Raw genomic sequence first — 21,948 nt, forward strand, 5'->3', positions numbered from 1 at the left:
TCTGAAAATGTCCTTTCAACTAGAATTAGAAACTGGTATAAACTGTCACCGTTTTTGAAACTGAATCAAAATCCTGGAACTTCCTGCCTTATAGCACCAGCCCGATGGGAACACAGTTGGTCTGTATAGGAAGCAACGACGAAACAGTGTAACTATGGGCATTCGGAAGAAGGCTGTAATCCTAGAACACGTACCAAGTACTGGCAGCAACGTTTAATGACACATGCGATAAGATGATCTCTGGTGGTATCAATGATGACATTAAGGTTTGGGACTTCTGACAAAACAAGTTAATTTATACCATGCGTGGTCATACAGACTCGGTGAGTGGTTCGATCCTGAGTGGGGTAAAAGAGAACATCATCGACCTCGCTGACAACATCCAGGAAGCCATGAGGAAGATTCGAAGGGTCGGAGAATAGTACCACGACTACATTCCCCCAGGAGGGTGGTGGCCTTTTGGGATGTTTGAAGATTGGGGACAACAGTAGTGCACTGGGGACTGACCATTGGGACAATCTTGTTGGCCATATTACTGCGTTGTATGTGCGGATTGGCATCACGAACGTGTGAACTTTACTACACCCGGGCCGGATGTAACGAGGTAAAGCCTGTGGGCCGGATGTGACGGTAACCAGGCTGTTCGAGGGGTAGAATGTTATACGATAATTTTCCTGAACTGTCTGTGACCCATAGTGCTGTGGCCATAGCGTTAGGTTAAAGCCCATAACGCTGTAGCCGGTAGCGATATATTTAGAACCCGTAGCGCTGCAGCTGACAGCTCTTTGTTTAAATTTCCACACATTAAGCCGACGTGTTTAAACCTTTGTGCGCCAAACCGGCAGTGCTGTATTACCTTTATGCGCCATGTCTGTAGCGCCGTGTGTTTTGCTTTACGGGCCAGTCTAGCACTTTGTTCCCAAAAGGGGAGGGGGGAAGAATCGAAGGCTTCTGCCATGGGCCCTGTGAACGGTAATTACAGCTCAATCCAGCGCTAAATGCAGCTCAACTCTGCCTGTCTTGCTGGGTTAACCTACAGCCCTGCCTGGACTGACGGAATACCAGTCCGGAGCCGTGGAGCTAGCGCTGCTTCTCCACACTGGTTGTAAGCCTGGGCCATATTTCCCGTAAGTCCAGGCAGGGCTGTAGGTTAACCCGGCGGGACAGGCAGAGCTGGCTGGATTTAGCACTGCTTCTCTACGCTGGTTGCGGGCCTGGGGGCACAGCTCCTGTATGACTCCCGACGTCTCTGGCCACCCCCCAGCATGGGAGGGGAGAGGGTGAGCACTCGGGTGGGGACGGGGCGGTTCGGCAGCGATTGCATCGCCGGAGAGCCGGCCGGGATCGGTCCTGGCTGCAGATGAGGCACAGGTCTGTGTCCAGGGCTGCCATTGTGATCCTATGACCTGGGCACGTCTCCCTCCACCAATCACCACATTCTATCCTCAGTCCCAACCACTCCCTACTTCCGCCTCTGACCATAACCTCCCGCCTCCAATCATCTCGCTGAATCATCATGTCCCGCCCCCATTGCCTGCTGACCGATGTCTCTCTGGTCCAATCGGCGCCCTTGATCATCAGTCCCACCCCCACTGTCTCGCGGAAAGCGGAGATTTCACTGGGTTTTAAAATCCACATTACAAAAAATTGGGGCGGGGGATCGTCCCCCACCTCTCAAAACAGAGGAGGGACGTGTGTCCCCTGGGATTTCCGCCACTCCAATGAACATTGAATTCTCCAATTTTAGATAACCTCAATACACCCCACCCTCCCCCTTCTTTCCCCACCTCCCATGTTTCTTCTCCCCATGGTCCATCTGGACTCCCACCTATTTCTCCCCTTCCCCTTCCACCTACATTCCTTCCTCCAGCTTCACAATTCGTAACTTTTCAATTATTTTGTCTCGCACCTGTCTGTTCATCTCTGGCCTTTGTCCAACCAGCTGGTGGTTATAAAATGTAGATTGTTAAATGACCAAAACCATTGTGTTGGCTTTTCATTTCATTCAGATCACTTCCGGCACTATGAACTTTGTGGGTTCAAGGTCAGGTATTTTCTTTGGAACATTTTATTGTTCACAGTCAAGGGAGGATTTGTTTCCCCCTATTATGAGATATGTTTATCTCACATTTATCAGTGTGAAACTCTGTTCATCTATTTGCATGCTATCAAATGTCTTTTGAAATAAGGGATTTTCAAGACTTTGGCACTTGCTTTACAGCCAGGTGTTTGCGGTGTTTAGGAATAATTTGTACCTTCATTTGAGATTCTATTGTGGTTATAAGGCTAAACTTACAGTTCATAAAATGTGCCAATGGAATTTTTTTCATGACGATTAAAATATAGAGTTGAAGTTATGCATCTGCTCTACTGAAAGCTCAATGAAAAGAGGTCCAGTATATTGCCCATCGGCTGCCCTTGAATGTCTTGTCCACACGATCACCTCTGATGTGACTCCTTTTGATTGACTCAATGGCCTGTGAAGTGTGTCACTTGCTTTAATGCTCAAATGAACTGCAGTGTTCAAGATGTCAGCTCACTGCTAGCTTCCCGAGGACTAACAACAGGCAATAATACCCAGAACCCAACAATAGAGGTCTTGATCTGTGACCCATTTTAAAGGAGAATTATTACCAGCCTGACCACATACATATACTTCATAGTCAGGTTCAAAGGATAGTGATCAGAGCAGGAATTTGGCTAATATTTTCACCTTTCTAGTCAAGGGTTAGTTAACTTTTACTTTTTTTATTAAAGAGGAAAAGAAATATGCATGAAACGATTCCTGCCAGTCACCATTTTATTTTCAGTCATGTTATTTTTCCAGGATTGAAAGACAGCATGCTTGCAGGTAGGATCCTATTCTATTTCATCCTCCTCCTCTTTGCATGAATCCTTGCCTTGACCTCCTGCCTCAGATCCTGTTCATGTCTCCTTCAGCTGCTTGGGGGTGTGACCTGGAAGCAGCCCCGTTTGTGCCACTGCATATCTCTGATGCGACGGATGGATTGAATCAGCGGCTGATTAGAATCCCATTCATTCCAATGCTTGTAGTCTGCCTTTTCAAAGATGTACTGCTGCCCTCTGTAACCTGGGTACTGGTACCCAACCCACCTGTCGGATCAGAGAACACAATATTTATTCTACCTTTTTCTGAATATTTGGGATAACATTCATTATAAACACCCATTATAATTGTTACATGAGATCCTGTGATATCTCATTCCAGACCCCTGTCGGCACCCATCCTCCTTTTCTGGTTGGAAGCAGTTAAAAACATCACTAAGATTTTTGAAAAAATCTATATCTACAATCCATGTGTACTTTTCTCAAGCTGGTTTTCATTTCCTCCGCTGACTTTGGCAGACAATTGCAGATTGGGCATTGAATGGACAGCCACCTAGTGTGGTATTTAGAAAGTGCAAATTAATATGTTTGTTTTGTTAATGTTTTATTTAGTGAGCTATGAATGTCAAATGTGCAATCTGCAGATTAAGATTGTTCAAGCGCACATGTGGCCACATCTGTACATAATCAGGCCACTGGCAAGGGCCGATGGAAGTGAGTTTCCAATGGATAGTTTCGCAGTTATTTTCCAAACACCAATAATTCTGCAACCAATAAAACGTTGTGCAAATGCTCTTGGCCTGCTCGCAGCACTGCGCAGAGGTGGAGGCGTAATTCCTGGATTCCTAGAGAGGAATAGATCGGGTCTCTTTCCCAGAGTATGGGAATCGAGAACCAGAGGACATAGGTTTAAGGTGAGGGGTGAAAGATTTAATAGGAACCCGAGGGGCATCTTTTTCACATGAAGGGTGGAAGGTTTATGGAAACGGGTTGCCGGAGGAGGTAGTTGAGGCAGGTACTATTGCAACATTTAAGGAACATTTGGACAGGTACATGGGTAGACAGGTTTAGATGGATATGGGCCAAATGCAGGCAGCTAGGACTAGTGTAGATGGGCATGTTGTGTCGAAGGGCCTGTTTCCACACTGTAAGACTATGACTTGGGAGATGGGTGGGTATTGCAAGAAAACAATCACTAGAGGACTGCAGGAATACTCGTTCATCCCCAAATTCATCTTTAGGAACACAAAGTGGGATGGACATCTATTTTATTTCTCAATAATTGCAACAGTGGGCACAGGACATAATTTTACATATTTAGCAAGCCTACTGTACACGATCTGTTAATGGACCAACTGAAAATAAATTCTGGGGAACAAATGGGCCACCAGCAGATTTTCCTCTAGGTCAGCCACCCTGACTGATTGATTTCCATCCATCCTCCTAACAACACTTTCTGTGATCTACACAGTCAATGCTCCTTGTCTATTTCATTGTCTCATCCAGGACTGTGAGCAATATTGGGAGAGGCGCTGACGCATTTGTTACCCAACGATGCCTCACTTTTGTTTTAAACACTTCTTCCATACTTGTTTAGTTTGATCCAGGATATTATTTGTTTCCAAAGTTACCATCCTTTCCATATTTATAGCTGTCTATTATAATTTATAATTCTAGAGCATGTTTCTAGTTGTGCATTTAGATGTGGGAATGTTAGGGGTAATTTTAGAGCGGTGGGCTACACACCATTCTTTTGAGATATGCAGCAAGAAACTGTCAAATTGACCCCTGTGCTGTATCAATAAGATAAATGAGAATGTGGAAGGAAATTTCTAAATGGACCAAGGCTGCCTTACGTTCCATTGGCAGCTTTGATGCTGGCTACCCTGTTCTGGAATCCATGAGCCCACAGGCTGGGAACATCATCTTCTACAATCTCCATTTTCCTTCCATGATAGCCAGCATTTTCAAAGAGGCTGATCTTGTGCCCATCGCCATCCTAAAAGAAAGTAAAAGAAAGAGCATGGAGTAACGTAATGTTGTCAACTGGCTTGTAATACGTTATTGATGTTGCTCTCAATTTTCTAACATGCAGTTCCAAACTGCATGGTGTTTGACTGCAGGAGCCAATCATGCCTGGATGGTGCAAGGCCCACTCCTGAAATAAAGTTACAATCATTAGCTGGGCCAGAGTTGAGCAGTCTGGTAATAATAATTCCACTACAATTCTTAAGCATGGCCCCAAGTACAACAAAATATATGGTTGTCTGTATGTGGAATGAGCTGCCAGAGGAAGCTATAGAAGTGGTTACCATTATGACCTTTACAAGGCATTTAGGCAGATATATGGATAAGAAAGGTTTAGAGGGCTATGGGCCAAATGTGGGCTGATGACATTAGCTCAGTATGCCAATTTGGTCAGCATGGACAAGGTGGACCAAAGGGCCTGTTTCCGGGGCTCTATGCAGAAATAGGCTAGTTTACGATGTAAAGAGATTTATGGGTGGGATGGAGGTGCTTAAATACACCATACTGGTGTTCCTTCTCCCAATTAGGATCTGATGAGGACAAGAGCAATGGATTATTTGGGCAGTTTTCCTCTGCATAAAAAGAGAAACATCAGGGAAAATGAGCTTTTTGTTCATGAACTAGGGCATCTGTTGGTATGCACTGACCATTTTTGAAATTGTACCCTAGTTTGTGCACATTCATCCACAGTACATTTAGATTTTGCCCTGCGATTCGGAATGTGTTACAAATTGCTATTTTCTATTAGTCATACACTGATGCAACAGGATACTCCATGAGCGAGGCATTATTGCATTGTGGTGTGTGTGTGTGTGTGTGTGTGTGTGTGTGTGTGTGTGTGTGTGTGTGTGTGTGTGTGTGTGTGTGTGTGTGTGTGTGTGTGTGTGTGTGTGTGTGTGTGTGTGTGTGTGTGTGTGTGTGTGTGTGTGTGTGTGTGTGTGTGTGTGTGTGAGAGAGAAATAATTTAAATGTGTGGCTTGTAGAGCATTCACTTGTGTTTTTTTTAAATCATGTGTGACCAGTCTTGTACTGTCTGAACATATTTTTATTTACATTAAATGTCTCTCCCCATCATGATCTTTATTTCGCTATCCCAACAGACTCTTTCAGCTTCAGTTTTCTAAAATGTTGGTGCCTATGTGCCATATTATTAGTTCTCTCTTTCTCTGACTGAATTTGCTTACTCACTGTGTCCATCTCTCACTGTATTCTGTGCCTGCATTTCTCACAGACTGAGCTCCATTTTGCACTTCTATGACTTGTGTTCCCCATTATGTGGTTTGTTCTTGCTCAACAATTTTCTTTTCCTTTGTCTGGTAACTACTTCTCTCTCAGATGTGGATACATGAGAAATAAATAAGGTACTCACGACGTGGAGTGGTCGAAGTGACAGCAACCTGTCACTACTGTGGCTGTTGGACCAGGTATCCCATCGCGGATATTCTCCCTTCTCCAAAACAAACTGCTCGCCACCGAACTTCTGTCGTTCAAAACCTACCCATCTGAGAACAAAAATCAATAATGGCTAATCACAACACGACATAACTCAAGATAATAGACATTCACACCTTAACCCGAGTAGATACAGTTTTATTGAGAAGATCTTATAGGTAAACCTCCATCTGTTGTTTCAGCAACCAAGCTATAACACCTTTATCAAACAGAAGTTGTGTATTTAATAAACACGGGCCATAACTAACTTTGAAGAAAGTTTTGCTCATGTCTTGCAACTGCTAAGCTTTGCCGGGGGGTCATTGACAACCCCAGCCAGTCTATTGAACCAAGCAAATTCATTGACCAAGGTCATTAAGGAAGATACTATAATCAAGCAGTATACATTTGACAATTAGAAGAAAGATACCTTGCAACACAAATCACCAATAAAAAAAATGTGGTTAACTTTGAGCATGGGACTTTCCTAATTAACTCAGTTACATAATCCGACTCCCATTACATCATCACAAACCCCCGTGATCTGCCTACTGCATGGCCATTGTGCAATCTCTCCAACTCTTTTTAGTTTAAGAATTTGGCAAAGAGCTATTCCATCCTTGCTTGGTTCAGAAAGCAAACCTTGTTAATTTAGTTACAAGATTAATAATTGCTTCAAATTGAACGAATTAAGAAAAATCTAAAAGCAGAAATCATAACATGAAGAATGCTTGACCAAAAACAAATATTTTTAACCTTCAAAGCCATGAGCTGCTTCTTACATCCCTTCAACCTAATCATGGGCTATTCTTTACACATCTATATAAATGGTTTTACTTACGGACCACTTTCCACATGAATTGATCCAACTTTTTCAAATCCTTTATCTGCCAAGTTCATACATTCTCCTGTAAGCTCAGACTTGCGTCCCTGGAAATTTTCAAGCTCATAAATTGTGAGCTTGAGAAATATTAATGCAAAATAGATTAATGAAACTTATTGGGTAATAGCCTGGATTTTCTTACCTAGCCTGTAAGTCTTGCATAGGTTTAGCTGGGGTATCAAGGGTGATTGTAAATGAAAATGAGGAATTGACTGACGCATGGAATGCTGGATGTGAAGAATAGTCTTTGTTTCAGCTTTACTCAGCGCCCATGTTTTCCATGACGTTAATTACTGCATTGGTGCCACTTCCCTCACTCATGCAGAAACCACAAATATTTAATACTGTTGCCGATATTTTTCATCCATCCTGCTCTCAATTCACACAGTCCATCTCTGACTCTTGCCTTCCCTATCTGGATTTCTTGCTTTTGGGTGACAGACCAACATTCATTACAAGTCCGCAGGCTTTGTCATCTCTCATCTCTTTCTCATCTCTCCCAGTTCCTCCATCTCTTTCTCATCTCTCCCATTCCTTCATCTGACAAGAACACTTTCCACACAGGTGCCAGAGTTGTCTTTGTTTTGCTTTAACCTTGGCATCTCCTCTTATTACCGTTGACAGAGCCCTCAACTATCTCATACTTCCCTCCCCTCTGTTCTCACCCCCTCTCTTTCCAGCCATTGCATAGATAGGGTAGAAGCCCTTGCCTTCTACCTACCAGCCTCCTCATTCAATGGATTCTCCTTTACAATTTCTTCAATTTCTTGACCGCCAAACACATCATCTCCTCCCATTCTAATTCAGCATTTTGAAGGGACCATTCACATGGTCATTTAGTTGAGCATGTTAGGATAATGACCAGGTTTTCAATTCGGCTGCTTTTGACTTAGTGTCTCTAATGATCTGGTTTGGGGCTGCAAATATTCATCATATTTATAACAACAGAAAGATATTACTTAAGTTTTCTGATAACACAGAGATGTGACTTTATAAGCAGTTTAGATGAAAGCATTAAATTGCAAAGGGATATTGCCAGATATCCTCTGTAAGTAAACATAAAGTCAATGTTAATTGTAACGGAGACTCGCAGATATTAGTTGACCAAAGCTGTTAAGGGACAAGAGCGAGTGGTTTCATGGAATTAATCAGATTTTTTTTTTAAATGTTAAAGAGCTTAACGAAACGATGGAATTGATGGGTTGGAAACCAAAATTAATTATTCTCCGGATTGTGGAAGCTTGGAGGTTGAGATCACCGAAGAAATATGGATAGGTTTTTGTATAAATTGGGAAACAAGGGGATTGGATGAGCATAGACTGGAGATACGATCTTACTGAATGCAGAGATGGAGCAAGGCATCAAATGACTCGCAACCATTTATTTACATTGGCACTTGGCCACCTCCTCATCCTGTGATATGGGACATCATTATGTCAGAACCATAAAAGCATGACAGTACATACCACCAGACTTGAATGGCCCTCTCATATACTAAGGATGTTTTCCCAATCTATCTAATTTTACCGACCTTGGATTTTTTTAGCTACACTTTCTGTTTCTATATACAGCCTATGTACCTATATATATATTCACTATATACTGCATCTGCTTCTCCTACTCTCTTGCACGACCTTGATGTATGATATGATTTGACTGGATAGCATGCAAACAAAAGTTTGTCATTATCTCAGTACATGTGACAATAAGAACAATGCACTAACTAGTCTATAAGCTTTCTAAAATTGCAATCTGTAAACATGACAATGAGAATATCTGTACAGTTAAGGTTAGTGTGCAGGATTGGTCAACCAATCAAATTGGAGGCAATGCAATTAATAGGAATGTACCTCAGAATGCGTTCATTTGACGTCAGATCAGACACCAAAATAGAAGGTATGCGTTGAAAGATTGGGCTAAGGGATTGAGAAATGTTTTAAAATTTACCTTTACATTTGACATTTTCAAAAACAGTTCTAATTTCAAGCAGTGAAACTTAGCATCTGAGTAAACATTTTTATTGCCCAACAGTGAAGTTGAGTTGGTTTTATTGTCATGTGCACGAGGACGGTGAGGTAGGTACAGGTGCAATGAAAATCTTGTTTGCAGCAACGTCACAGACATATACTCACAAGTACATAACCTACACGTAACATTTCTAAACAGAAAGAAGACAATGCAACAACAAAAAAGCAGGACAATGGTGCAAAAGCTGCAATAGGAATAAAACAAGGGGGTTAGTAAACCCGCTGTAAGATCAATGTTGGGTACCTTGTAATTAGCGTCGGGTGCGCCCTTGCCTTTCCCGGTCGCTTGCTGCTCGGGTTCGCTCTGTAGCTCCGCCATCTGATCACCTTAAAATGCAATGACACCAGTTACAAGTGGGCAGCTCCCCGTCGTTATACGAGGCAGCGGATCACAGCTCCCGCTGGGGTTGGTCTCACACAAGCATCAGGAGATGTCGCTTCGCTTCGGCCCGTCACCCCATACCCAGACTGAGAGAGCATGACCTTTCTGTTGCCCCCCACCCCCCCAGCTAGCAAAATGGGCAGCTCACTGCCTCAGGGACAGCGGCAGGAGTGGGCATTTAATCTGCAACACTCGGGGAGAAATGTATCAAAATAAGATGCGAATGATGGCACCCCGAATTACTGTGAGCGAGCAGGGGATAGCTACTGAGGTGAAGGGTCGAATGGGCTGAGTTTTGGATTATTCATCTGGTCCAAGCTAAAAATCTTCAACTGGAACTTCACCAAAAAATCGTTGTAATAATGAGAATGGAACCAATTAAATTCTGAAGTAGCCAAATACAGTTGTAAGCCAATTTAACTAACACCTTTCCATGTTCTCCAGAGATGCTGCCTGACCCGCTGAGTTACTACAGCACTTTGTGACTATCTGTGACATAAACCAGCGTCTGCATTTCCTTTCTATTGCAGTATAAAATGTATTTTTGCTCAGTGAGGTTGTGAATGGTGGATACCGCGGGCGAGGAGGTTTCACAGAGCGAGCGGCCGGCGAGAGACGGAGAGCGGCTGCCCGTACCGTGGGGACCGAGCTGGGACCGTCTCCTCCGCCGAGGGATTGCTCGCTGCTGCTCGCCCGCCGCCTATTTAAGCGCCCGGAGCGATAGCGGATTCCAATTCCCCGCAGCGGAATCCAGCCAACATCATCGGATCTGATTGTTCAGCGCACAGAGGGAGACCACAAACTCCGGCCCCGCCGATCTCCAACCCGCCTGGTGATTTGCACAGATTAGAAACGCAGACCCTCATCAGCAGTTTTAAACCAGCACCGCCGTGTGTGTGCCAGAAGGCAACAGTGCCCCAGACTGCTGCCATCGACACTTTCATTTGGACGCAGCGGCCGCTTTCATTAATGCTCCTTGACAGACTTAATGAGGGGATAATCGATTCAAAATATCAGAGAGCATCCAACTGGTAACAATGCAATGGGGATAAACGCGAGCCGAGAGCGGGGAGGCTGTTGTGGGTGATTGGCCATGCATGCATATGTCAGGGAGCTGGGCACCGGAGAGGTGGCTGTACACAGCCGGAGACTGCAGCAGATATTCCCCCCCGGGCTGGAGTTCAGAGACAACCCCAGGGAGATGAGAAACGTGGCCAGGTGGTTGAGAAGGCACCCTGACCAGCTCTGGGGAAACGCCCTTGTGTGTGAATGGCCACTTCAAAATATTGGGCTGCAGGTAAAAAGAACCGGTACTTTCTGGACAAGTTATGTCAACATGTAGATCAAAAAGGGGTAGGAATTAAACGTGCCACCTCCCCTAATTTAATTATAAACACAAATTAAATTAGCATTTTATAACACTTCTAATGTTAAGACCCTGGCATTTTTCATAAGATTAAAACATAATTGATAGCAAGCCACGGAAGGAAATATTAGAACGAATGGCAAAGCTTGGTCAAATTATTTAATTTTAAAGGGAATCTTAAAGGAGACGATTGAAAGATGAGAACTCTCGTGGTGGGGATTACAGAGTTTAGAATGTGGGCAATGAAGGCTCTGCTGCCAATCAGGAGAGGAAACAGCGGCAGAGTGGTCACAGTCAGCATTGGAATAGAGCAGTGATCTGTGAGAGTTAAAGGGCTGGACAATAATTATAGGGAGAGAGACTGAGAGAACACAGTGGGATTGGAAATCAGGGAAAAGCAGAAGCAGGCAAGGAGACATCAGAAAGCTAAAATCTACCTAAACCAAGCAAAGCGATGATAGGATGAGAGGTGGAGAATCTCTGGAAGTAATTGGGAAACAATTGGATGCTGAAAGGTAAGGCCATTCTTGTGAGCATATCAAAAATGGGTGTGTCTCTTTGTGTCAGGATAATTATCTCATGATCATGAGATGACACCATTCACAGGAGACAGCGGATTATGTTCCGTATCTGTTCCCCACCCTAATCAAGTCTCTTGCATTCATAATATATATATGTTCTTAAATATAAAACAGTTGATGCTCAGTCTGAAGTTTTTTAATTACTAAATCGTACAAAAATTGAATACAGATTTTATTCTTACCATTATCTGTATTTACAGAGCTTGAGGCAGCTGAATGGAACAAACTTCAGGGAGATTCTCTAGACCACATCCTTTGAAACAAGGTTGTAAGCACATGTGCCTTTCTCAGATTCTGCTGCCAGGAATAGGGAGAGCAGGAACTCTCAAGTACAACATGACTGGAACGGGAACTAAAACACAGGTTGGTCCTTTTGTTCAACCTTAAATCAAATTAATGTGCTCTCTTCTTGTTCACTATTGTGATTTGTGCTGTGGATTAATTTATGTTGAAAGCAGACAGATGTTTTTTTAAATAGATGTTGAAATAGATAAATGTCACCCCGTGCATCAAGAACCAGTAAATGAATCACCACAGGAGAGATTTTATCATTTTTGTCTCATCTCTCCACTGAGAAATACCTAAAATGGAATTAGATCAATCACACCAACAGGAACTGGAAACCTTTGCTTCATTCAATGTTATACCATTGTCGCCCAATACATTGCATGGCTTTCCTCACTCATTCCATAAATAAGCAAAACGATTAATGTGCTGTGCATTCAAAAAACTATAGTAGAGCAAGCACTCTGTGAATTGGAAGTTTGCACTTCATCAGACTGATAAACTGTTTGGCTTACATTAGAAAGCAGTGCTTTCTCTTGTGCCAAACCCATTATACCATTCCCAAACCTGTTTCAGTATTAGTTACTACATCTTTAAATTCTTTACTTGCACTGTTCAACTTTCAATTTGAGGTACTATATAATGCAAATTGTATCAATGTATTTTCACTCAAACGGCCTCTAGTAAATTATCCTTGTCAAAACATGTAATGGCAATTTCTCCTATTTCCTAATGGTTTTATTCAGTAATTAACTATGCAGCTGAGTTGGTAATGTGTCCTAATCTCCTAATCAAGTGGCATAGTAACCCGTCCCATTTCTGATAGGTATTCGGTGACCCTTTCCAGCAGCAGCAATGAAGAGAATCTAACATAGAGGTCTGTGGCTGGCACCAGGAGCTTGGAGGAGGAGGTAAGTCTGCAGTTTTGATGATCAATGCTCATGAGTGGAAAGGCAATGTAATGAGATAACAAAGACCAACTTTATCTGCAGTTCATACCCCAGAAAAGGCAGAGCACACTGCAGGGTGGGGAAAAAGGACATAGAAACATAGAAAAATAGGTGCAGGATTTGGCCATTTGGCCCTTCGAGTCAGCACCACCATTAAATATAATCATGGCTGATCATCTAAAATCAGCACCTCATCCTGCGTTTTCCCCATATCCCTTGATTCCTTTAGCCCTAAGAACTAAATCTAACTTGAGAGCATCCAGTGAATTGGCCTCCAGTGTATTTTGTGGCAGAGAATTCTACCGTTTCCCAACTCTCTGGGTGAACATTTTTTTCCTCATCTCATTCCTAGATGGCCTACCCCTTATTCTTAAACCGTGACCCCTGATTCTGGACTCCCCCAACATCGGGGGGTGAAATCCTGCATCTAGCCTGTCCAATCCTTTAAGTATTATATGTTTCTATAAGATTCCCTCTCATCCTTCTAATTGCATTGAAACAACCACCTGCATTAACTCAGTTATGCAAATACTGATCTCGAATTCTTCTACGATATGTATTTTAACTACACCAAGACACTCATTTGCCCTGGCATAGTGGCAGAGTTGCTGCGATGCAGTGCCAAAGACCTGGGTTCAATCTGACAAAGGTGCATGTCTGTATGGAGTTTGTATGTTCTCCCTGTGACCTGTGTGGGGTTTCTCAGAGATCTTCGGTTTCCTACCACACTCCAAAGACTCCAGGGTTTGTAGGTTAATTGGCTTTGGTATAAATGTAAAAATTGCTCCAGTGTGTGTAGGGTCGTGTTGGTGTGTGAGGATCGCTGGTCGGTGCAGACTCGGTGAACCAAAGGGCTTGCTTCTGCGCTGTATCGCTAAATTAAAATAAAGATTCAGGTCTCCTTAACAGCATTTCTCACCATTACGTCCCAGACCATCGATTGGGTTGATCTTGATCAGATTTGTTATGTTGCTCACTCATTTGATTTCCTGGTGAGTAGTTATGTTATACATTGTCATTTGTATTTTGTCCAAATACAATGATTTAACTCTTAACCAATTAATCCATTAAGTTTAAGAATACAACTGAATATAGAGATATTCCACAAAGCACTTGATACTTCTGTAAAACCTTGAATGATGCGGAATGCTTCTACTAGTCCCAGATGCTTGAGAACATATACATCGAAATGCTACAGTCTCATATTTTACGGAGACATGATCTGCTTGGATAAATATATTGAAAATTAACTCAAACTGTGGTTGTAATGAAGAAGGGAATAGTTTTTCATGTGAAATGGAGGTAATTAGCTGCAGGGCTGCAAAAATCTAGGAGAGACCATTAAACAAAAAAGGAAGAGGCTGCCTATCACTGTCCAAGATTAGCAATTTCCTATTCTTGATTTTGAATGTCCCATTTAAATTCTATTTTTCTGGTTACATCATCCCCAATTAGTGAGATACCAATGTATACCATAACTCTAGTTGTACTAGCAATGTATTAAAAAGGCAAGAGGAAAAAATTCCTTCAGGAAAATATAAATATTCTGGGATATTGGGCTCACACGTGCATTAACGAATACGTAATGACTAAACAGGGGTAATAGTGTGAAAACATCATAAATGACCCGCCTCCAATCAGCACCAGAAAAGCTGCACTATTCATCTCGCTATTACTGAACAGAACTGTCGTATTTATAATGACAGATTTGCTTCATAAAGTTTGCGACATTGTGACACTCACAAGTGACTTTCAAGAGGGCTTACAACATAGAGGACATCGCTAGACCACCGGAGTCACCGTGAGTTGGACCAGCAGACGACATAGACGGAGAAGAGAGAGGAAGCAGAAAAGAGGATGCCGGCCGGTCAGGATTGCTGGCAAGGCTGGGGAAGCAACCACACAAACCTCTGCTTCCGAGTACCTTCCTCACAAACGCCCAATCTGTCAGGCACAAGATGGATGAATTGGAGCTGCTGCTCGCTTCTAACTTCACCGTCCGGACCTGCTGCGTGATGATTATAACCAAAAGCTGGTTACACCCGTTAGTCCCTGACCCCGCAGTGCTATTCCTATTCCCAAAAAGCCAGTCCCGAGGACTTGAATGACTATAGACCGATTGCACTTACACCAGTGATTAGGAAGTGCTTTGAGAAACTAGTCCTGCATCACATCAAAACCAGTTGAACTCCCTCCCTCCTTCGACCCACATCAGTTTGCCTACAGAGATAACAGATCCACTGAGGATGCCATCGCCATCGCAACTCACACCGCGCTGACCCACTTGGAACACCGGGAAAGCCACGCGAGGATGCTATTCATTATCGCTCAGCATTCAATACTATCATTTTAATCAGCAAACTGCTTGATCTAGGCCTCTCCCCCTCCATCTGCGCATAGATCAAAAACTTCCTCATAAGCCGCCCACAGAGAGTTAAAACCGGCCTCCACATCTCCTCCTCCATCACACTAAGCACTGGCGCACCTCAAGGCTGTGGGCTGAGTCCACTCCTTTACTCATTCAGATTCAGATTCAGATTCAACTTTGTCATTGGCAGTGTACAGTACAGAGACAACGAAATGCAGTTAGCATCTCCCTGGAAGAGCGACATAGAATATGATTTCAATAAATAAATCTATTTACATGCATACAGTCATAGTGTTTTTCCTGTGGGAGGAGTGTCGGGGGGGGGGGGGGGGGGGGGGGGGGGGGGGGTGGTGATTGGCAGGCACCGAGGTACATTGTCGAGTAGTGTGACAGCCGCAGGGAAGAAGCTGTTCCTGGACCTGCTGGTCCGGCAACGGAGAGACCTGTAGCGCCTCCTGGATGGTAGGAGGGTAAACAGTCCATGGTTGGGGTGAGAGCAGTCCTTGGCGATGCTGAGCGCCCTTCACAGACAACGCTTGCTTTGGACAGACTCAATGGAGGGGAGCGAGGAACCGGTGATGCATTGGGCAATTTTCACCACCCTCTGCAGTGCTTTCCGGTCGGAGACAGAGCAGTTGCCATACCATACTGTGATACAGTTGGTAAGGATGCTCTCGATGGTGCAGCGGTAGAAGTTCACCAGAATCTTAGAAGACAGATGGACCTTCTTCAGTCTCCTCAGGAAGAAGAGACGCTGGTGAGCCTTCTTGACCAGAGTTGAGGTATTGTGGGTCCAAGAGAGGTAATCGGAGATGTTGACCCCCAGGAACCTGAAGCTGGAAACACGTTCCACCTCCGTCCCGTTGATGTGGATGGGGGTGTGCGTGCCGCCCCTAGACTTCCTGAAGTCTACAATGAGCTCCTTGGTCTTCTTGGAGTTAAGGGCCAGGTTGTTGTCAGCGCACCATGCTGCTAGGAGCTGGACCTCCTCCCTATAGGCCGACTCATTGTTGTTGATGATGAGGCCAATCACCATTGTATCATCTGCATACTTGATGATGGTGTTAGTACCATGTACAGGTGTGCAGTCATAGGTGAAGAGGGAGTAGAGGAGGGGGCTCAGCACACAGCCCTGTGGAAAGCCAGTGTTCAGGGTGAGGGCTGAAGAGGTGTGCTTGTCTAACCTAACAGACTGGGGTAGACTCCAGTTGCAGAGGGAGGGGTCGATGCCCAGGTTACCGAGTTTGGTGATCAGTTTAGATCTGTAATCAATGAACAGCATTCTTACGTAAGTGTCTCTCTTGTCGAGGTGGGAGAGGGCGGATTGAAGTGCCTTTGAGATGGCATTCTCCGTACTCCTGTTCTTGCGGTAGGCAAACTGATAGGGATCCAATGTGAGGGGTAGGCAGCCTTTGAGGTGTGCCAGGACCAACCTCTCGAAGCACTTGGTGATGATGGGAGTAAGTGCAACTGGGCGGAAGTCGTTGAGGCTTGCCGCAGCGGAGTGTTTTGGCACCGGCACAATGGAGGTGTTTATACACCTTATACACCTATGACTGTACACCTGCCCACCCTTCCAACACGATTATTAAATATTAAATTTGACTGTCAGAGTGGTGTTCAGTAAATAACCTGACACTGAACACCACAAAGACAAACAAACTAATACTGGACTTCAGGAGGAAACGGGACGCAGATCCGCCCCGCTCTGCATAAATGGGGCAAGTGTGGAAAGGGTGCAGACTTTCAAATTCCTAGGAGCCCTCATATCCGAGGACCTCTCCTGGTCGGCCAACACCACTGCAACGTCAAGAGAGCACAACAGAGACTCCACTTCCTGAGAGTGCTCAGGAGGCACAACACCAAGAAGAAGCTGCTGGTGCCCTTCTACCGGGCGACCATTGAGCGTCTACTGACATACTGCATGTCAGTGTGGAATGCAGGCTGCTCTGCTGCAGATAAGATAGTGCTCCAGAGAGTGGTAAAAACAGCAGAATCACCGGCTGCCCACTGTCCTCTCTGGAGGATATTGCCACCTCACGCTACCTCAGCAGAGCCACTAAAATCATCAAAGACTCCACACAGCCTGGTCACCACCTTTTTGAACTGTTGCCCTCTGGCAGGCGTTACAGGTCAGCCAAAACACACACCTCCAGACTCAGAGACAGTTTCTTCCCCAAAGCAATCTTCACACTCAATATGAAAAAACACTTGAGTATTATTCATGCTGCACTCTTCCATGCTGTTCCCCACCTTGTACTTCACTATCACCATGTACAATAATGATTATTTACCTATCTTGATACCTAGTTTTTAACACTGTTTTTAAATTGTGTTCTGTGTTTTTATGATTGTATATTATGCACCAATGGAGTGGCAATAACAATTTTGTTGTATGCAGTACTTACAATGACAAATAAAGGCATTTCATTTCATTCACATTGTATGTATGTGCACCAGTTAAGGTGTGAATATTTCCAAGATAATTAAAAAGTTTGCTCAGTGGAATGTGATGAGGTATATGGCAGCAGCACTTATATGCTACAATGGTAAAGTATCAATTGAATTGTATTTTCATGTCACCATCGCCATTCTTGTTTTCAGACATTCTCAGTTCCCTGGCTTTCTCCATATTCCAGAAAGAGATAAAGGAGAATGTGTGTTCTGCCAAACTCTAAAATACCTGCTTGTTTGAGTCTGTTAATTAATTTCAATGAGATGCAGATTTTCTTTAGTTGCGGTGAAAATGTCCAATTCTTAGGCTGAGCATTGCCCCCCTCCCCCTCCCCCGCCACCCACTGGCCTGAATCAGTTTGAACGGTAAACCAGTCCTTCAAAGCAATTGGCTCAAACAGGTGAAGGAAATACTCCTCAATAAATAATTCTGGAGTTTCTGTGGCAGGTATCACTGGATACCCATTTCATCAAGTCAGCCCCTAAAATGCATTTTAAAACAATGATAATGCTGCTGCCACATAATGTTAGCATTGCAAAGTGTGTAGAGGAGATCTGCTTAGAAACTTTAGTTCTATTAATGCTTCATTTTACTATTGCTGATTTATAATGGAGAACTTCCTCCATTAAAGATAATGATTTCCATTGCCGCCACAGAGCAATACGACCAAATGAATCATTAAAGTTCTCCACAGGAAGATGAGAAATATGCACCCAGAGTTATGTACATCTTCAAGAGGCCAGTGTGAGATCAGCATTGGTAAAGTCTGGCAGCACATTGACCATCCTTTCAGTCAGGAGAGGCCCAGACAAAGGTTCAGTAATGTATGTGAGAGTCCAGTTACAGCCGGCCTCCTCAGATAATATTGGAAAGGACTGGCACTGAACAACTCCACTGTTATAAACAACCCAACTTTTTTCTCCCGCATAATTCAGCCGACATATATACTCCAGGCAGGCAGCTAAAAAAGCAGAGGTGCATTAGTTAGTCCTTTTGCATCTAATTTCGACCAAGCAGATGTGCCGCTATGAATCTTTACGCCAATAGTTTAAATTAAATATGAAGCTTTGAAGAAAAAGGGTCAATTTGAATCCAAATACCGTCCTTAACACTGAGGTGTGGAATGTGTGGAAACAGAGGGTTTGCTGGTATGAGTAAAGGAACTGTACACTTCTTAAACATAACAAAGGACTCATTTATACACCATGAATTGATCAGATTGTAAAACTAAAATACATAAAAAAGAAACTTTAGTAATTACAAATATCGCATTCACCATGATCATTCTTTCAAAATACAAAATACCATATACTTTGTTATAATTCTCAGAACGTACATTCAGAATAAAGGCTTAGAGAGACTGCCGAGTCTTGCAGTGATTAGTTGAAGGTCAATCTAGAAAGGAATTGCTGGAAATTAAAACTCTACTGGAAATGCTTCCAATTATGTGTAAATCTTTGCAGCTTAGAATAAATAGACAGTTTCTGTGCTGGGTCTCGGTAAATCAATTTGTGTTGCATTCAAATCACTTTGAAAAGAAACAACATTAAAAGCATAATAATTTAAACAGGAAGGAACACATGCATGTCTAGTTATCACTATAGATCTTGGGAACATGAGGCAACATTTCAAACCAATGTGCCTTCAATTCAATGGAATTTGTTGGATAAGGATTGATAACTGCAATGTGACAATGACATCATTTGTTTTTAAGGTTCCCTTTTAACCAAAAGACGTCAGGGCCTCTATTGAGTGGTAAAAATAGAAATCATGATTTTCTATATCTAGTCAGATTGCTAAGGATCAGAAAATGTACCAAGTTAGCCTTCCTTATTTGTTAGATTTCATCTCCTGGTTTGCTCCTTTCAAAGGACTAGAATGTGTATAAAAAGTTATAGAAACTAAATGTTAAAATCACAGCAATTCACAGTCTGTAAAACTTTATTCTGAATGTTTCACCATAAAAAATATACAACATCCAGACTTCCTCTTAGGAGTTCAGTCTCATTTCAGTGCATTCTCTGAACATTGAGAAACAAAACCCAGATCTCAATCATAGACATGATAAAGGAGTAAACCAGAGAGTCCTTTGAGAAGAGTGGGAATGTAAACACTTGGTACAAGACCCATGGGAGCTCAGAACCAGTTACGGTGAAAGCTAACTTAAAGTTTGCCTTGGTCAACTGGAAGCATATTCCAGTAGTCTGGTGCCCCTTCCACACTGGAACAACTACTTTCTTCTTACCAAAGATTTTATTCCTCACATACAATGGCAAGTTCCTTGAAATGTCTAACTATGAAATGAACAAAAGGGAATCCCTCATACCTGTTAAATATGTATTTAACTGTACAATCCAATAAATGCCGTGGCATGTTGCAAACCCACAGGGAAAGAAAAGGCAGTGGACAAAGACAGCATTTGCATCTGCACCCAGGGCACATTCTCATCCTCCCCCCTCTGTTGGCTATGATTGCATTGCAATGGTATCCCCAGACTCATTAATAACACCTTTGATCATTCTAGCACTACTTGCGTTAATCTTAAATTTTATATTTTCTTTATCTTTCCAAAGAAGAGAAAAATGTATGCAATTATATGCCACGAGTAGGGAGGCAAAGGTTGAAGTTTGTATGGTCTGCAGCACTATTTTTCCAATGAAGACTGGTGACATTTTTCAGTCATTACCTGGTATCCCTGGTACCTAGATATTAACCTAATGCCTTGAAGGTATTTGCTGTTTACTGCGGGAAGCGCGGGGCAAGGGGCTATTAGCCACACTGTTGAGTGTCAAGCCATTCACTTTCTTGCCCCACTTTTACTACTCATTTACAAAGGCAACACAAAACCAACAAATATTTACATTGCGTTTTGCACAGTTACTGTTTTAACAGGTTATTGCTTTTCTTCCTGCATCTGAAGGAATAATAAAAATAAGTAATAATTCACTATATATTGAACAGAAGCTCAATTCTTGAACAAGGCATTTGCCTACCTGGCAGGTTGGCAGATATTTCAGAAATTGATGAACATTGGTGAGTGCTTAAATCAGGCAAAAATCGATTTTTGCCAAGGACATAAGAATCTTGTAAAAATTGTTCTACAGCTAACCAGACAGCCTGACGTAACGAGTCAGTCACACTTCCATTCCTGTCATGGTGATAAACATTTTCATCATCTGTTTACATGTTATAAAAACAGAAAACACACACACTGTCGAGATCTTCGTTACAAGAGTTCAGAGGGAGTGAATAAAAACCAAAGTGGTAAAAATCAATTCCTTGGTGGGAGGGGATGGCGATTGTTGGTTTAATACTTAATTCCCCAAAACGCAAATGTAATGCTACATACAGGATACCCAATGGGTACGAGTGATATATTAACACATGGTAAAGGTAGCCCACCAGATTATTGTGAAATTGCATCATTAAGAAAGGTGATGCTGACAAGTTTAAAAAAGGAATTGATTTTTAGAACTTTTTTTTGTCTCGTTAACACTAGCACCAAAGCTTCAGTGGTCCTCAAACAGCAAAAACCATGTAAGAAGGTCCTGGTCAGGTGGCGGTGAATCCCATTAAGTTTGGCTCATCTGCTTTTTGCATTAGAGCACTATTCAAGAATTTTCTGGAACAGTTGTCTGTGTAAACTGGCGAGAGTGACCACATGCAACAGAATGTCCTGGATCACCTCCTCTTCCATTCAGACTTCCACAGATACAACCCCTGGCATTACCACAGCACTGTGGAGAGCAACCAAGCTCATCACAGTCATTAGATTGGTCTTTATTTATCATTTGTTTTAAAGTGACATTTCTGAAGAGTTCCAGGCAATGAACCCTAGTATCTGACAAAATAGAGCATTATTCGGATTCATGTATGAACTTTAAGCAGCCTTATTCACAAAGTACTATGGGAAGGCACCATGCAGGCAGCGAGGCAGGAAGCAACAGGAGCAGCACAAGGTTTGTTTCTTCTAAAGATGGTGGACAGTTAAGGCTTGTATCGGACTCATTGTTCTGTTTGGATTATTCATTCATTGGTCTGAAAAACAAAATAAACCAGATATTTTGGTATTAGAAAGAAAACTTGCTCAGTTGAGACATTCCAATTTCCCTCAATTCCACAATGTTTCCACAAATTGACACTTATTGCTCCTGTAACTGGCAACTGGGCATAACTCACATTCACCACACAACCTAGGCCTCCAGTCTCATGGCTGCCAACACAAAGACACCTATTGCCCGTGCCCCCTCTTGTGTACGACAGAAAATACTCCCAGTTAGAAGCAAGATACCTACTTTAAGATCAGGATCTAATGACGGAAGCAGCAGATCTCCACAGGGGAACC

At 43.0% G+C, this 21,948-nt stretch overlaps 2 protein-coding genes and 1 long non-coding RNA gene across 4 annotated transcripts in view; 1 reads left to right on the forward strand and 2 right to left on the reverse strand.

Annotated features, from left to right (window-relative positions):
- Window positions 1-2,786: 2,786 nt before the first annotated feature.
- On the reverse strand, window positions 2,787-10,459 carry crybb3 (crystallin, beta B3). Its single transcript, XM_055655889.1, has 6 exons — window positions 10,235-10,459; window positions 9,461-9,543; window positions 7,148-7,266; window positions 6,245-6,377; window positions 4,704-4,846; window positions 2,787-3,114 (listed from the first exon to the last, which is right to left on the reverse strand). Exons 2-6 carry the CDS (start codon window positions 9,533-9,535, stop codon window positions 2,937-2,939), a joined length of 648 nt encoding a protein of 215 aa, XP_055511864.1. The 5' UTR covers window positions 9,536-9,543; window positions 10,235-10,459; the 3' UTR covers window positions 2,787-2,936.
- A 173-nt stretch (window positions 10,460-10,632) lies between these two features.
- LOC129709476 (uncharacterized) lies at window positions 10,633-12,742 on the forward strand. The gene is made up of 3 exons (XR_008725513.1): window positions 10,633-10,895; window positions 11,746-11,908; window positions 12,657-12,742. It is a non-coding gene; the product is annotated as an uncharacterized LOC129709476 (long non-coding RNA).
- A 6,032-nt stretch (window positions 12,743-18,774) lies between these two features.
- Window positions 18,775-21,948, reverse strand: part of LOC129709478 (uncharacterized protein KIAA1671-like) — a 78,993-nt gene continuing 75,819 nt past the window's right edge. For both annotated transcript variants that reach the window (XM_055655898.1, XM_055655899.1), the window contains one exon: window positions 18,775-21,641. In XM_055655898.1, coding sequence (XP_055511873.1) covers window positions 21,634-21,641 — 8 coding nt within the window. In that variant the 3' untranslated portion in view covers window positions 18,775-21,633. The remainder of the gene's footprint in view (window positions 21,642-21,948) is intronic.

Source organism: Leucoraja erinacea, chromosome 25 (genome assembly GCF_028641065.1).
Source record: "Leucoraja erinacea ecotype New England chromosome 25, Leri_hhj_1, whole genome shotgun sequence".
In the NCBI taxonomy this organism is placed as follows: domain Eukaryota; kingdom Metazoa; phylum Chordata; class Chondrichthyes; order Rajiformes; family Rajidae; genus Leucoraja; species Leucoraja erinaceus.

Excerpts from the sequence above, each read along its gene's own strand:
- crybb3 (XM_055655889.1), bottom strand. The coding sequence starts at position 9,535 with ATGGCGGAGCTACAGAGCGAACCCGAGCAGCAAGCGACCGGGAAAGGC. Across the intron at positions 7,267-9,460 it reads CACCCGACGCTAATTACAAG|CTCACAATTTATGAGCTTGA; the intron begins GTACCCAACATT and ends ATATTTCTCAAG. Across the intron at positions 6,378-7,147 it reads ATTCATGTGGAAAGTGGTCC|ATGGGTAGGTTTTGAACGAC; the intron begins GTAAGTAAAACC and ends TTTTGTTCTCAG.